Source organism: Hyperolius riggenbachi, chromosome 1, assembly GCF_040937935.1.
Source record: "Hyperolius riggenbachi isolate aHypRig1 chromosome 1, aHypRig1.pri, whole genome shotgun sequence".
Classification (NCBI taxonomy): domain Eukaryota; kingdom Metazoa; phylum Chordata; class Amphibia; order Anura; family Hyperoliidae; genus Hyperolius; species Hyperolius riggenbachi.
This window is the reverse complement of record NC_090646.1, coordinates 140,261,846-140,278,804: the sequence shown is the minus strand read 5'-3', so window position 1 is coordinate 140,278,804 and position 16,959 is coordinate 140,261,846. Positions and strand designations below refer to the sequence as shown.

Here is a 16,959-nt window from a genome sequence, read left to right as displayed (position 1 = left end):
ACGATATCTCCAGGTTCATTCAGGGGATAAAGAGATGAAAAAATAACGAATGGCCACACCCCCTTTCTTCCCTGGTGAATTGTGATTTAGAGAAAAACTAACTACTAACTATCACTTATTTATCTCATACTTATCTCACATTTATCTCTTGCATTTCTCTCTGTCGATATTTTCCCCTATACCTCTGGAGAATTGCTATTTGGAGATATCACAGGAGGTAAATTACCTCCCAAGAGATAAATAGGTTGGTAACCTCTGGTGAATTGACACCAATGTCACAGGCATAGTGTACCTAACCTCAATCAGCAGACTTTGGCCTCAATTCACCAGAGAGGATTTACTAAGAGAAAAAAGGTAGGTAGTTTATCTCATGAGGTATTTTAACACTCTGGAGTCAATTCACCAGTGTGAGAGGACAGAGAGAAAAGTGTTCGATAGCAGGGGATAATGGAGAGATATGCATGAGGAAAGTGTGAGAAAGCAGAGAGTTAGGTAATCGGTATTAATGATTTACATGGGATACTTTTCCTCTCTGTAAGCTTGAAAGTGAAGCATTGTGGGTAGGAGGCGGAGTTTTACCACTACCTGACCAAAGTATTCCCGCCTTTTACTGCCGGATCATATCATAAATCATATCACGAGTGAGTCTGAACTTCTTCACCACCTCTGTCTCAGTAAAATTATCAAGAACTGTTCTCTCACGAAAAATACGATGGGCGATTAAACAGACCCTCCTCCACGCCTTCGTCTCCTCATAATAGAAGCAAGCTCTAAGGCCTAGTGCACACCAGAGCGGTTCGGCTGCGTTTTGCGCTCTGCTTGCGGCTGCGGGTACGCTTGGGTAATGTATTTCAATGGGCTGGTGCACACCAGAGCGGGAGGTGTTTTGCAGAAACGCATACTCCCGGGCTGCTGCAGATTTTGGATTGCGGAGGCGTTTCTGCCTCAATGTTAAGTATAGGAAAAACGCAAACCGCTCTGAAAAACGGCACTTCAGAGCGGGTTTGCCAGGCGGTTTTTGTTACAGTAGCTGTTCAGTAACAGCTTTACTGTAACAATACATGAAATCTATTACACCAAAACCGCTTCACAAAACCGCAAAATGCTAGCTGAAACGCTACAGAAAAATAAGAAAAAGCATTTCAAACTCTGCTAGAATTTTGCGGATCTGCTAGCGTTTTTTGGTGTGCACCAGGCCTAACAGAGTAAGCTCAAAAGGCTCCATCTTCCACAGCAGCAGCTGCTGTGTGAAAACCATGATATCTACAGGTTCATTCAGGGAATAAAGAGATGAAAAAATAACGAATGGCCACACCCCCTTTCTTCCGTGGTGAATTGTGATTTGGAGAAAAACTAACTACTAACTATCCCTTATTTATCTCATACTTATCTACGATTTATCTCTTGCATTTCTCTCTGTCGATATTTTCCCCTATACTTCTGGAGAATTGCTATTTGGAGATATCACAGGAGGTAAATTACTTCCCAAGAGATAAATAGGTTGGTAACCTCTGGTGAATTGACGCCATTGAGATGAAATAATAACGAATGGCCACACCCCCTTTCTTCCCTGGTGAATTGTGATTTGGAGAAAAACTAACTACTATCACTTATTTATCTCATACTTATCTCACAATTATCTCTTGCATTTCTCTCTGTCGATATTTTCCCCTATACTTCTGGAGAATTGCAATTTGGAGATATCACAGGAGGTAAATTACCTCCCAAGAGATAAATAGGTTGGTAACCTCTGGTGAATTGACGCCATTGGCGTCAATTCACCAGAGAGGATTTACTAAGAGAAAAAAGGTAGATAGTTTATCTCATGAGGTATTTTAACACTCTGGAGTCAATTCACCAGTGTGAGAGGACAGAGAGAAAAATGTTCGATAGCAGGGGATAATGGAGAGATATGCATGAGGAAAGTGTGAGAAAGCAGAGAGTTAGGTAATCGGTATTAATGATTTACATGGGATACTTTTCCTCTCTGTAAGCTTGAAAGTGAAGCATTGTGGGTAGGAGGCGGAGTTTTACCACTACGTGACCAGAGTATTCCTGACTTTTACTGCCGGATCATATCATAAATCATATCACGAGTGAGTCTGAACTTCTTCACCACCTCTGTCTCAGTAAAATTATCAAGAACTGTTCTCTCACGAAAAATACGAGGGGTGATTAAACAGACCCTCCTCCTGCGCCTTCGTCTCCTCATAATAGAAGCAAGCTCTAAGGCCTAGTGCACACCAGAGCGGTTAGGCTGCGTTTTGCGATCCGCTTGCGGCTGCGGATACGCTTGGGTAATGTATTTCAATGGGCTGGTGCACATCAGAGCGGGAGGCGTTTTGCAGAAGCACATACTCCCGGGCTGCTGCAGATTTTGGATTGCGGAGGCGTTTCTGCCTCAATGTTAAGTATAGGAAAAACGCAAACCGCTCTGAAAAACGGCACTTCAGAGCGGTTTGCCAGGCGGTTTTTGTTACAGTAGCTGTTCAGTAACAGCTTTACTGTAACAATACATGAAATCTACTACACCAAGAACGCTTCACAAAACCGCAAAATGCTAGCTGAAACGCTACAGAAAAATAAGAAAAAGCGTTTCAAAATCTGCTAGCATTTTGCGGATCTGCTAGCGGTTTTTGGTGTGCACCAGGCCTAACAGAGTAAGCTCAAAAGGCTCCATCTTCCACAGCAGCAGCTGCTGTGTGAAAACCACGATATCTCCAGGTTCACTCAGGGGATAAAGAGATGAAAAAATAACGAATGGCCACACCCCCTTTCTTCCCTGGTGAATTGTGATTTGGAGAAAAACTAACTACTATCACTTATTTATCTCATACTTATCTCACATTTATCTCTTGCATTTCTCTCTGTCGATATTTTCCCCTATACTTCTGGAGAATTGCTATTTGGAGATATCACAGGAGGTAAGTTACCTCCCAAGAGATAAATAGGTTGGTAACCTCTGGTGAATTGACGCCAATGTGTTTAATTTCGGTAGGTCGGCCACCTATCTCTCTCAAGAACGGCAAAAGGGTCCTTGGCCTAAAAAGTTTGGACACCCCTGACCTATGCAGCTTGTAAATTACTGCAAAGCACTACACCATTGTGAATTCAAACAGCTTTATATGAAAAGCTAGATTACAGCGATCATTTGTGCAATTTCACAGCTAATAGGATTGATGATTACTATAAGAAGCAGATCATGTAATTTATTGTACTAAGAGTTGGGCCTCTATGCATCAGCCTGGGGCACAGTACACTCTTATTAAATTAACGATTTCTATCACAGGTCTACAGATTTTAGCAATAGAATGTCAGGCATTTACCTGGTAGACAGAGCACAAAGCGATCCGACAGCCACGACATATTTAGCAGGACCCCAGCCAACATATTCAAATGCCACAGGCAGGGGACTCTTCTCATCTAACAAGTAATACGGCATCATTAGGGTCAGAGCTGCTGACACCCCAAAATATGCCATAAAGCACACCAGCAAGGATGTCACGATTCCAATGGGTATCGCTCTTTGTGGATTCCGTACTTCCTCCCCTGCAAGGAAACAGGTCAAAGAACGAGTTGAGAAAGATGCAGCGGTCAATGGCTCGGCACATTTATGACGTGTTGTTAAATTAGTTGTAGCAGCTACAATCGCAACACTTCTTATTCAGTTAGATTTGTATTGTAATTTCTATTCAGCTGCAATATTTATTTATTGGGGGTGGGGTTGTCTGTAAATAAGCAGTATGGTTATCATAAACAATACAGTAGCTCATTGGCTATGAGCCAGTATGGCTTTAGGGGGTCTGACAGACCCCAGAGTGCTATACTGATAAAAGCATCAAGCTGCTTCCTCATTGACCAATGTGGTGGACTCTTTGAGGGGTCAGTTAAAACTTACAAAATGCTTAATGGCCACCATAAGCCCCCATTTGAATTCTGTCAAACCGCTTACACTGTTACATGAAGGAGAATTAACCACTTTACCCCCGCGCGTACGTATTTCTCCGCCCCTTTTTCCATCCTTTAAAAACCAGGGACGGAGAAACACGTACTTTCCGCGTTCCCGACGCTGTCCGCGCTCCCGCTCGTAAACACGCCGCCCGCCGCTAGTAAAACCGCCGCCGCCCGCTCGCCCGGAGATCAATGAACGGGAAAATCCATTCCCGTTCGTTGATCTAAGCCCCACAATGACCCGCTGCTCTCCTATGGGCAGCGCGATCATTGTGAGAAGAAACTCACGTGTCCAGCCTCCTTATTCTTCCTCCAAGCTTCCGGAAGGAGGCTTGGAGGTCGCAATAAAGCAAAAAGTTACTGTGGCCATCTTGTGGCCAAATAGTAAACTACACCCTACACATTTTTCACATACAAATAAATGACTTTTACACAAAAAATTAACTCATTACCTCCCACACTCCCCATTTTTTTTTTTTTTGTAATTAAAAAAAAATTCAAAAATTTACAATTAAAAAAAATACATAATTAGTTACCTTAGGGACTGAACTTTTTAAATATTTAAGTCAAGAAGGTATAACACTGTTACTTTATAAACTATGGGCTTGTAATTAGGGATGGACGCAAAACTGAAAAAAATGCACCTTTATTTCCAAATGAAATATTGGCGCCAAACATTGTGATAGGGACATAATTTAAACGGTTTTATAACCGGGACAAAAGGGCACATACATTTCATGGGTTTTAATTACAGTAGCATGCATTATTTAAAAACTATAATGGCCGAAAACTGAAAAATAATTTTTTTTTTCCCCACATTTTTCCTATTTTCCCATTAAAACACATTTAGAAAAAAATAATTCTTGGCATAATGTCCCACCTAAAGAAAGCCTAATTGGTGGCGGAAAAAACAAGATATAGTTCATTTCATTGCGATAAGTAATGATAAAGTTATAGACGAATGAATGGAAGGAGCGCTGAAAGGTGAAAATTGCTCTGGTGGTCAGGGGGTAAAACCCCTCAGTGGTGAAGTGGTTAAGGAAGACATGAAACACCTGAGACAGACTAGGTGGGGCTATTTCCTCAATTAAGTATCTCTTTACAAGAACACAAAGTCAGAGACATTTTGAGGCTGCCATATTTATTTCCTTATAAACAGTACAAGTTGCCTGGCTATTCTACTGATTTTTATGGTCAACAGTGTGTGAATCAAACAACTAAAACAAGCATGTAGCTAATCTCATCAGATTTTTGTCATAAACATCTGATCTAAATGCTTGTGAAGGATCTGTGGCTAAAGGTATTACAAACAGTGTATCAGCAGGACAGCCTGGCAATATGCATTGTTTAAAAGGAAATAAATATGTCACCCTCCATACGTCTATCCCCTTGGGTTCCCTTGTGGTGGGCACTAACAATAAAATTCTGTGAATGACTGTTTACAAATGATTCTTCGTACAAACGATCGTTTAAGACCGCAAATGAACAAAAATCTCCTAACAAATCCGATACGATTGACTGAATCGATCGATCTGAAAATTGGATAAATTCCATTTATCTGATTGAATTGGTTAGGAAATGTTTTCCATTAGTGGTCACAAACGATCATTTCTGATCATTCATGCGAAGAATCGTTCGTAAACAATTGTTCAGCAATACACACACAGTAGACTTTTGTTATGCAGAACGATCATTTGTGATTGTTTCAGATGACAATCTACCATGAAAACTAAAAACTATCAGGAATCATTTTGAGTAAGTCGTTTTGAGTGTGGATGTAGCTTATCAATACCGGAGCTATTTATTCATCACGTGTTGACAGCAAAAAATCATTGCAATGCGATCAGTCTATTCAAGGAGGTCAGCGGAGGTGACAGCAACAAGTTATTATTATTATTATAAAACATTATGAAAAGAGGACATTCCTAACTGAATGTCTGTATGGGAGTTGCGCAGAGTTTTGATTTATCTCTGTGAAAGGTTTCTGTAGCTTCCCAGCCTGTACTGACACTCCAGCCAGGCCTATCAGGTCCTCAGGGTCTATTTAAAGGCTGTGTGCACACTAGTTCTTACCGGTTGTTGCAATGCAATCAAAACCAACGAAGGCATAGAAGCAAGTAGCAGCACCAGCCAGCATCCCGGTCATTCCATATGGCATGAAGCCTCCAGCCCCGTGTTTACTTGTCACATTTTCATAGGTCACAAAATTACTGATTGGGAAATAAAAGATAGATTACAGTTACTAACTCCAGCAAGCAAAGTGGTCTCTATCATGATAACTATTCACTAATTACAATAATCAGGTTATTAAGTTACTAGAAATGTTTTTATTACGGTAACCTTTGAAAACGGATTGGTTGTTGGTTGCTGCGGTACAGGCTGCACATCACTCTTTTACACTATATGTTGAAAAACGGATGCATTTTAACCTTAAAGAGAACCTGAACTGAAAATTAAAAGTCAAAATAAACATAAACACACCATACTTACCTCCTGTGTAGTCTAATCCTCAATCTCTTTCCCCTCTCCAGCGTCCTGTTTGTCCACTGTGATCAATGAGGACAATTCTCTGTCCTCCATTTTGAAAATGACCATTACCCCATAACAGCTTCCTGGTCAGCACTAGGGATGGTCGGAAATGCCGATTTCCGTTTCTGCCGAAAATCCGCATTCCGCCATTGCCAATTACCGCTACCGTTTCGCATTCCGCTCCCGATTTCTGCATTCCGGTGCAGATTTTTGCTGTAATTTCCACCGAATTTAACATTGATTTTCTCAGAAACTACAAGGTCTTTTTGAAAGATTTTTTTTCCTCTTGTTCCCACTTGTCTGCTTAACATTTCCTAAAAATGTTGTGTTTCTAGCACCTATGGAGGCTTTGCTATAAACCTCTAAATCCGGTGTCATACCGCAAGCGGTTCTGATGCGGATTTTCGCAGTGATTTCTGCCGACTTTGACATTGATTTTCTAAAAAAAACTACAAAGTCTTTTTTAAATATTTTTTCTTCTTCTTATTTCCATTTGCCTGCTTAATATTATTTGAAAATGAGGTGTTTCTAGCGCCTATGGGGGCTTTGCTCTTAACCTCTAAAGTCCGCATAATACCGCATATCGGTAATGCGAAATTTCTGCATTTTACATTACAGTCAACAGTGACCAACTTTGGTAGTTGCAAATCCCCCATCGGTGCTAGAAACACCAAATTTGCAGGGAATGTTAAGCAGAAAAGTAGGAACAAGAGGGAAAAAAATCTTTCAAAAAGACCTTGCAGTTTTTGAGAAAATTGATGTTAAACTCGACAGAAATTTCTGCAATTTTCGCGAAAATTTCCACGGAAATTTGCCTACCGCACTTCCATTACCGATTTCTGAATTTCGATGCGGAAATGCAATTTCCGATCGGAAATTCGGAAATTGCATTTCCGCGGAATCCAAATGAGCATCCCTAGTCAGCGCACTGTTAAACTGTAGTATCGCCCACTTGAGCCATAGAGAAACATGGACATTACCTTGCACATTCACTTGTAACTGACAGCAGCTGATATATAACTGACAGCAACTGGTATATTTAAGTTCTGACAAAATATTGTCAGGAATTGAAGGGATGGCTGTAAGAAGAAAATGGTGAGCTTCTGAGAGGAACTGGCGGTAAGTATGTAATATTCATTTGCAGCTACATCATGCATTTATTTTAAATAATTTTACTCAGTTCAGGTTCCCTTTAAAATAGCAATGCACCGTGAAAAAGCTTTCAGATAAAGTGCACCAGAGCTGAAGAATACTCAAAGTTTTATAGATATCTGAGGCTTCCACCAGCCCCATCCGCATTGATCGCTCCCACGCCGCCGTCCTCAGCCTTCTCTGTTGCCGGTACTGGGTCCTGTAATTTCAGCCAGTTGCGGCCAGTCTAACGTAAGATAAGTGTGCTCTTTACTTATCTCTTCAGTAGCTGCCGGAGTAATAAGTAAAGAGCGCAATTCTCTTGCGCAGATTGGCCGCGACTGACAGAAGTTACAGGTAGTGATGCTCAAATCCAATCCGGATGAAATCCGGATAGTTGTATTCCGGATTTCATCCTGTTAAAATCAAGTCACCTGTGCGGGCTGGGCGGGGGGGTTAATCTTACCTATCATGACGTCTTCTTCGTCAGCCCCTCGGCGCCTCCCACAATGCGGTCCAATCCGGCGTCACGTGACTAAAACCACTTCCTCCTTCCGGGTTGAAGGAGGAAGTGTATAGTCATGTGACGCCGGATTGGACCGCATCATGGGAGGCGACCGAGGGGCGGACGAAGAAGACGTCATGATAGGTAAGATTAAACCCCCAGCCCGCACAGGTGACTTGATTTTAACAGGATTAAATCCGGAATACAACTATCCAGATTTCATCCGGATCGGATTAGAGCATCACTGGTTACAGGACTCGGTACAGGCAACAGAAAAGGCTGAGGACGGTGGTGTGGGAGTGATCAATGCGGATGGGTCTGGATAAAAACCCCAGGTATGTATAAAACTTTGAGTAATATTCAGCTCTGGATTCCTTTAAGACGCATATAGTTGCTGAGCCGTAGGAAAACATGGACATTACTTTGAAAATCAGTTGTCTTTTCAGTTATAACTGAGAGCAACTGATATATTGTAAAATGACTCTAAAGGTGCCCATACACTCGTCAGATTGGCAGCAGATAGATAAGAAATGCATCTGATGATCTATCTGATGCGTTTTTAGAACATTTTTTACCAGGATAGAATTCCAATAGATTTCAGTTTGAAATCTATTGAAATTCGATCTGATGGCATTTTTTTGCCATCAGATTTCCATTAAGGCCAATGCAAACTGATAAGCAATCTCATCAGATCGACCTAAATTTTCCACCCTGCAAGTTCGATGGAAATCCATCGAAATCGATCGAAATTGGCCGTCGATCGGTCGATTGGCCAACCGATTTGCAATCGATTGATCGATCGATCGGGATCGATCGGTCGGCCAGAAAATCGGCTGAGTGTATGGGCTGCTTAAGGGCCCTTTTCCACTAGCAATCGCAATCACAAATCACAAACGCCAGCGATTGCGATTTTTCATTAATTCTGTTATGCGATTGCGATTTGCGATTTTCATTTGCATTGCATTATCATTGTAAAAATCGCTCCAGCAAGCGATTGCGATTTGCGATTAGCGATTTCCAAATCGAATCACTGTAGTGGAAAATACTTCTCGTGATTTCTATGATAAAGTAACAACCCTAGCGATTTAAAAATCACTAGCGATTTGCGATTTTGCGATTCAGCAATCACAATCGCTCTAGTGGAAAAGGTTCCTAAGTTCCCTTTTACACTATATCAGTTGCTGTCAGTTATAACTGAAAGGACAACTGATTTTCAAAGTAATGTCCATGTTTTCCTATGGCTCAGCTCCCAACAATTCCAATTCAGGAAAAAACAACATGCACAAGTGTACAGTAGTAACAGAGGCGCCAACAGGATAAAATATCATAAATGTAAAACAAAATAAGATGGGGGTAAGGGTGGTCTTACCTCCCCAGGACAAACACAACGATTCTATAAGATCAAAAGTTTTATTTCTTACTCCAAAAATACGTATAAAAAATATGTATACATATGTATAAAATATATATTTTTGGAGTAAGAATTAAAACTTTTGATCATATAAAATCGTTGTGTTTGTCCTGAGGAGGTAAGTCCACCCTTACTCCCCATCTTATTTTGTTTTACATTTATGATATTTTATCCTGTTGGTACCTCTGTAACTTCTGTACGCTATTGTGATCCACCTGGTGGATGGGTGTGCACACCCTTGTTTCCTTCTACGGAGAGCGAATTCTTAACCTGAGTGGGGACAGGTCTAATATCCCCTCATGTGCACATAGTGGTTGCCTGAACTTTGGCAACCCACACTTTTGAGTATATTTCAATTTGCTGCTACAATTTATCCACCATCATCAATAATACACTATTGGGGGCTCCCGATTTTGTTTTTCTTGTTTTCCAACATGCACAAGTGGGAAATGAGAACTGCAATTTACATGTTATCGTCGTGCTCATTGTGATCGGCATAACGGCTGTGATCCTTTTACCAAAGCGGATCGCAGCTAGTGGAAAAGGGCCCTTAGGGTGCATCAATGCCATGGAAAATGCTAATGCTACATACCGGAAAAAAACAAATAATAATAAAGGTGGATTTATTTTCAGCAGTATTTATCTCTAAAAGGGCTGATCATATTGACATACCATTTTTCCCAAACAGTAGCTCTGATTCTTTACTTCTGTATTTTATTGTACACTGGCTACTTTACATTGTAGCAAAGCGTCATATCTTCAGTATTGACCCATGAAAGGATGTAATAAAATATATCTATCTATATAATACTGTATGTATAGATATTTGTCTCTGTCTTGTATCTAAGCAATTCATTAATTCTGGAGAGGATCATGCTGTGGGATTGAAATACCTGGCAATATTCCAGAATTTTATAGTATGTAATGTGCCAAAATGGCCTCTCGTACTTACAAAAGTAATGGTCAAAGGTCCAATTCCTTATGTTTTTCACTGCAGTGTTTGTTTGATGTGTTTCATGCAGGATATAGTCCTAGCCCCCACCCATCCTGGATTCGTCGGGGCGGTCCCTGGTTGGGGGAGGGGTCCCGCTATCCCGGGCCACCCCCCCACCCTTGTGTCCCGGCAGGCATCATCACTCCTCCCTCCCTCCCTCTCCATCATGGCCCCCCTCGTGAGTCTCCTAGGAAATGCAGAGATCGTGCGCAGCGGGCGTTTAGTTTACCTTACCATTCGGTGACCCTGCTAACCACCCACCCACTCAGAGTGTCACCCTCACAGGGGGCGTGTCTTAAGTGTCCCTCTTTCTCATCTTCCAAAGGTATGGATATAGTGGTATGTTTCTGTTATCATATTTGACACGTGTTATGGTAAAGACAGCTTCAAATAACCTTTACAACATAAGAAGGAGATTGCTGCTGAGTTATATTCTGTGCAGAAAGTTACTGAACAGAAAGCAGTTTGTTACTACTGATGGCAATGGAGTGGGTGGTGTCTGACATCAAGTCCCATCAGAAAATAAGGCCCTGCAATAAGAGCATGTCTTACCCTGGTGCTGCAGAGATATTCTGGAGAAAGGACTCTGATATCTTCCAGTTGTGAAGATCTCCTTTCACAAAACCAGCAATCATCACAAACAAGAGGACAAGAACATTGACAGCTGTGAACACCTTGTTCACCCAGGCGGATTCCTTCACTCCAAAAGACAACAGTCCTAGATGATAAAAAACGCAACACCGCTTACAAAGGGTAAAGTATTTCTTTATAGTTCAGTTTCTTCTTCCATCTACCTTTATTGTTTATATAAAACCTGAAGGTAAGAATATGAAAGGTGTTACTGTGGACTTTGCTTAAAGGGAACCTAAACTGAGAAGGATATGAATTTTTAATTTTAAAATAATACCAATTGCCTGACTCTCCTGCTGATCCTGTGTCTTTAATACTTTCAGCCACAGCCCTTCAACAAGCATGGAGATCAGGTGCTCTGACTGAAGTCAGACTGGATTAGCTGCATGCTTGTTTCAGGTCTGTGATTCAGCCACTACTGCAATCAAAGAGATTAGCAGGACAGCCAGGCAACTGCTATTATTTAAAACAAAGCATCCATATCCCTCTCAGTTTAGGTTCCCTTTAACTACTTAACCATTTGAGAACCGTGGGCTTACACTCCCCTGGTGACCAGGCCATTTTTTCATAATTAGGCCACTGCAGCTTTAAGGCCTCGCTGCTGGGCCGTACAACTCAGCACACAAGTGAATTCCCCCCTCCCTTTTCTGCCCACAAAAGCCTGGTGCTCACCGAGCGGTTTTTGAAGCATTTCGCAAACCGCTTCGGCCTGTGAAAACGCTTGGCTAATGTATTTCAATGGGATGGTGCCCACCAGCGGTTTGAGATTTTTAGCAAATCACAAACGTGGCTCCTGCAGCACTTTTGCGGTTTGCAGAAGCGTTTCTGCCTCAATGTAAAGTATAGGAAAAGCTCAGGCAGCTCTGAAAAACGCTAGATCAGAGCGGTTTTCCAGGCGTATTTGTTACAGAAGCTGTACAGTAACAGCTTTACTATAACAATATTTGTAATCTGCTACACAAAAACGCTCCAAAAAACGCTAGGCATGTTCAGAAAACATCTATAAACATGCCTAGAATCGCTCTGAAATCTGCTTCAAAAACCTCTAGCGTTTTGAGGATCTGCTAGCGGTTTTGGTGTGCACTCGGCCAAACAGAGCTTTCTGTTGGTGGGATCTGATCCCTGCCTGCGTGTTTATTTATTATATTTTTTTTTATTATTTTATAATAACCCCCCCCTCCCCCTTCTAGCCAATGACAGCGATCGGCTGTCATAGGCATCAGCTTATGACAGCGGATCGCCTTTGTGCCTCTGGAGGGGACAGCCGAGAGACACGGCTGTCCCCAGTACATCACTGCCTTAGATCGCAGTGCTGTACAGTGTTAATAGATGGCGGTTTTACCGTCTATCAGTCTCTATCATTCTATCAGTCTCTATCAGTCTCCTAGCGGCGATTGCCGGTGGGAGACTGATGACAGAGAGCACATCGGCGAAGATGCACGCAATCTCCTGCAAAACACGCCCCCAGGACTGCACGCTGCACGTCCTGGGGCTGGCGCAGCGCTCACGCCGTGAAGCTGTGGATTAGTCCTGAAGAAGACTGACCTACTCCAGAGGCTCTTCAAGCAAGCTGAAGAATACAAGCAACATAGGGAGAAGCCTTCAAGCAACAAAAATGCAGCCATAATGCACTCAACCCAGAGTGGAGCTTGAAATAATAATAATAAAAAAAAACAGCCAGACTGCAATCAATGTGTCAGACAAAGAAGAGGGCACTAGAAACACATCTAGCAAGTTGCAGGTAAAATAAGACTGAGTAGAAAGATTGAATTTTGCTAAGCTGCAGATGCCATGGAGACCATCCAGAATTTCTCTCAGCAGCAGAGGGAGGAGGTGTGTGGAGTCAGGTGCTCTGCTATGTGCTGAGGATCCTACTTCATGAAACAAATTGCTCATGTATCTAAATGGGAAGTACTGGGCAGTTCATATGCTAAAAAAGTAACAAGTGTTATTTTAATAGTCAGAAATGTATACCGTATATACGCGAGTAAAAAAAAACAATATTTTTTGTCCTAAAATACCCTCCAAAGAAAAATCTTGGTTTATACTGGGGCCACACAGGGCTCCTGGTGTCTAATGGACCCCCAGAGAAGCGATATGGGGATGGGGGCTGTTAAAAGCAGCAGCATGGGTTACTATAGAAAAAGACTAAAATTCTTTAGGGATATATGATAGAAATAACAATCTGCAATTACTTTCTGTTTTAGTAATGCAATAGAGTACAATACAGAGTTCATTCATAATATTAAATTAATAAAGAGGAAGGTGGACTCTGAGCATCACACTGAAAGCAGCTGCAGTTGTTACTACAATTATGTATTAAAAAATATCATGGCAGCTTAACAAAAGCCATTCATGATTTTTTTTCATAGAAGAATCACCACTCCCTGTCCAGATGATTGGCAGATTGATCATTATGAGAACCCGTGCGGGAGAATACCACTGTCGGTAGTTTAGCCTTCTGGGTGGTTATTCATAAAAATTGTGCCTGGTGCTATAGCAGTGTGGAGGTTTTCTGGAGAATGGTGTCGGTAGGCGGGCGGTAGGCCTGCGGAAACAGGAGAAGCTGGCCGAGTCCCTCCGTGCGCTGCTCTCTCTTCTGCTGCTTGGGAGGTCCGTCCCATTCACTTACAAGTACTCCGCAAGCTTCCCGCTACATCCAGGGGATCGGTAATCCCCTTCCGCATACCGCTATGCGGAAATGTTTATGAATGGACATTTTGCTACTTTTTCTGAATAACTGTGTATCAACACCACACAAGGCGGTAAGTTATCACTCTGCACGGGAATGTCAGCTCCGCATGCGGAACGAGACTTTATGAATTTACATTTTGCAATGTGGTCGGTAAAGTCAGCGGTATTAAGCATTTCCGCATGCGGGAATGCTTTATGAATGATAGCCAAGGTGTGGGACTTGTTTCCTGCTGTTCTGCCTTGATTGACAACTTGGGCTAAGCTATGGGTGGAGAAACCTCACTTACTTCTAGCCACCTAAGAGCTGGTTCAGACGGACGTTTGTGCAGCGTTTACTGCCAGCGTTCGGGGCTTGGCGTTAAACGCTCCCATTCAAGTGAATGGGAGCGTTTGTACCAAGCTTTCACGCGCGTTTACACGAACGCGGCGTTCGGGTCCCAATTTTTACTGGCGTTCAAGGAGCCCCTGGAAGCTACATGTTGCTTCCAGGGGCGGTTAACCGCGACGGGTAATGTTCCCCTAGGGGAAGTAAAAACGCGACCGCATCCGAACGCAATGCGAACGCTGCTGAAAGCCCGAACGCATTGCCGCCGCGACGCCAACAAACGCGACGCCTCCAAACGTTTGAACCAGCCCTAAGGCGCGTACACACACCATACTGTAGCAAACGTCGGGTCCGTCAGACCCTCCCGCTGGGCGGGTGTTCTGCCGACAGTGTCGGCAGAATGATAAAACGCTGAGCAGATCTCACATCTATTTAACTACCTAAAGACCAGGTGACGCCCAAGGGCATGACTGCGGCGGCAGCCCCAGGACCACCTAACGCCAATTGGCGTCAAGTCCTGGGGCCGCCTACTGCAGGAGATCGCGCGCAGGCTGCGTGCGCATATCCTGCTTGGGGGGCGGAGCTTCGCCCCGCCTTCAGTCTCCGAGTGGCAATCCGAGTGTTAGAAACCGCCGTCTTTTTACTAAGTACAGCGCTGCAATCTGCAATCTGTCCCCCTGGGGCACAAGAAAGTGATCGGCTCTCATAGGCTGAAGCCTATGACAGCCGATCGCCGTGATTGGCTGGCTGGGGGGAGGGAGGGAAACAATATACACAAATAAATAAGTACATTTAATTAAAAAAACAAATATTTATGAAAAAAAAAACACTGGGGGGAACGATCAGACCCCACCAACAGAGAGCTCTGTTGGTGGGGAGAAAAGGGGAAGGAGATCAGTTGGATCACTAGTGTGCTGTGTTGTGCGGCCCTGCAGCTTGTGTGCGGCCCTGCAGCTTGGTCTTAAAGCTGCAGTGGCCAATTTAACAAAAATAGCCTGGTCTTTAGGGGAGTTTAGCACTGCAGTCCTGAAGTGGTTAAAGCGGGTCCGAGAAAAACTTTTACTCATTGCATAATTGTGTTCCTTTCATATAGTTTATAGGGCATTCCTCAAGCCAAATACTTTTTTTGTTTTGTTTTGATACTCCAATTCCCTATAAACGAAACAAGCCTCGCCCACAGCTCCTTTTGTGCCGCAAGGGCTTATGGGAGCTCAGTCTGGGCAGGAGGAGGAGGTTACTAGCCATTGATTTCAGAGGCAGAGGGGAGGAGGGAGGAGGAGAGAGGACTGAATTTACAGACAGGCAAGCTGATAGCATCTCCAGCCCTCAGCCTGTGACAATGTGACAAACAGAACATGGCTGCCCTCATTGTACTCATTGTATCACGGGAATAAATAATCATAAACTTTTTAAGCTGTTTGCAGCTAGGTATGCTGTGTAAAATCTAAAGTTTAGATAAGATAAAGACAAGTTACTTGTTATAGTTAGTTTTTCATCTCGGATCCGCTTAGTAGTATCTACAGTATATAGCATAAAAGTATAGTGCATATCAACAAAGCAAGGTAGCTTATCTGTACCTGGAAGCTGGGCTTCTGGATTTTCTGGCAGCTCCTTCAGAAGCACATTAAACATGGAGAGCTGGCTTTCTCCGATCTAAAGTGCATTACCACTCCCCTTCCCTGGATATCCCTGATATTGCATGGCTTCTGGTTACTTATCCCAGCACATCAATCCTATAGAAATCACTTCTGTATATCTTTACAGGGGATGAAACACACCTGTGTGTAGCACATTGCTGCTTTACAAATAAAAGATCGTAATTCTCACCATCATCATCCTCTAATCCACCCCTGAGAAATTTGACTAAACAATCAATAATACAGATAATTTGACAGTACTGGAAATCGAGGCTGCAGTGCTATCTGTCAGCAGTCTCACATATAGACACTGAGGGACCTGCCAACAATTACTGCCAGGGAGGAGGTGAACATGCCTTATTCTGTGCCCAGACTCGTTTTTTGCCTAGACATCAGCTTTGCTTAACAATCAGATTTCTCTGAAACGGATTCTGATTTTTACAAATTCTGTCATCTCAGAAATAATCATGCTACTCATTATGAGCAGATTAAGACATTTCCATGCCACGTGAATTAACTTTATTAGATCAGGTGATAGGAGTGTTCTACTTTCTGTAATAAAATCTAGCCTAATTTTGTACATGTTAAAATATGGAAAAATGTAGCTCAATTAAAGCAGAAATAAACTAATATAAATGAAGCAGCAATTTAACAGCAGGGTACAATCGCTTTGCACAGCTACAGTCAAGCTGTACAGACACTAATTTCTCTACTACAGCTTTAAACACAGTTAGACTGGGTTCACACTAGAACACACTCCGGATGTGTATGGTCACAGCAGATCTGATGTTACTGTCGACGGCACAACCCCCTTGTTCTCATTTCTTCTGTTGTATCCATTGCAATGCTAACTATGACATGTCCAGCTTCCGTCTGATGTCAGCATGTCTGAATGGATCCTATGCAGGGGCGTAACAATAGACCCTGCAAAGGATGCATCCGCAAGGGGGCCCAGAAGCTGCAGAGGGCCCCATGGGGGGGGGGGGGTTATTTTCCCTGTCCTCAGAGACTGAAAACGAAGAGCACGGAGAGGAAAAACTTTCTACACAATTGGTCTAATGACTGCATCTGCTCAGCCACTGATAAGGAATCATACAAAGTTTTGCAGACAAAGATCTGTAGTCTGTTTTTATCTGCAATCTATCTATCTGG

The 16,959-nt window shown here is 42.7% G+C and overlaps 1 protein-coding gene across 5 annotated transcripts in view; it reads right to left on the bottom strand.

Annotated features, from left to right (window-relative positions):
• The window catches only part of SLC7A2 (solute carrier family 7 member 2), a 172,833-nt gene that overhangs the window by 46,586 nt on the left and 109,288 nt on the right, over window positions 1–16,959 (bottom strand). For all 5 annotated transcript variants that reach the window (XM_068278633.1, XM_068278636.1, XM_068278635.1 and 2 more), the window contains exons 4-6: window positions 11,074–11,239; window positions 6,025–6,161; window positions 3,327–3,549 (exon numbers count right to left, since the gene is read on the bottom strand). In XM_068278633.1, coding sequence (XP_068134734.1) covers window positions 3,327–3,549; window positions 6,025–6,161; window positions 11,074–11,239 — 526 coding nt within the window. The remainder of the gene's footprint in view (window positions 1–3,326; window positions 3,550–6,024; window positions 6,162–11,073; window positions 11,240–16,959) is intronic.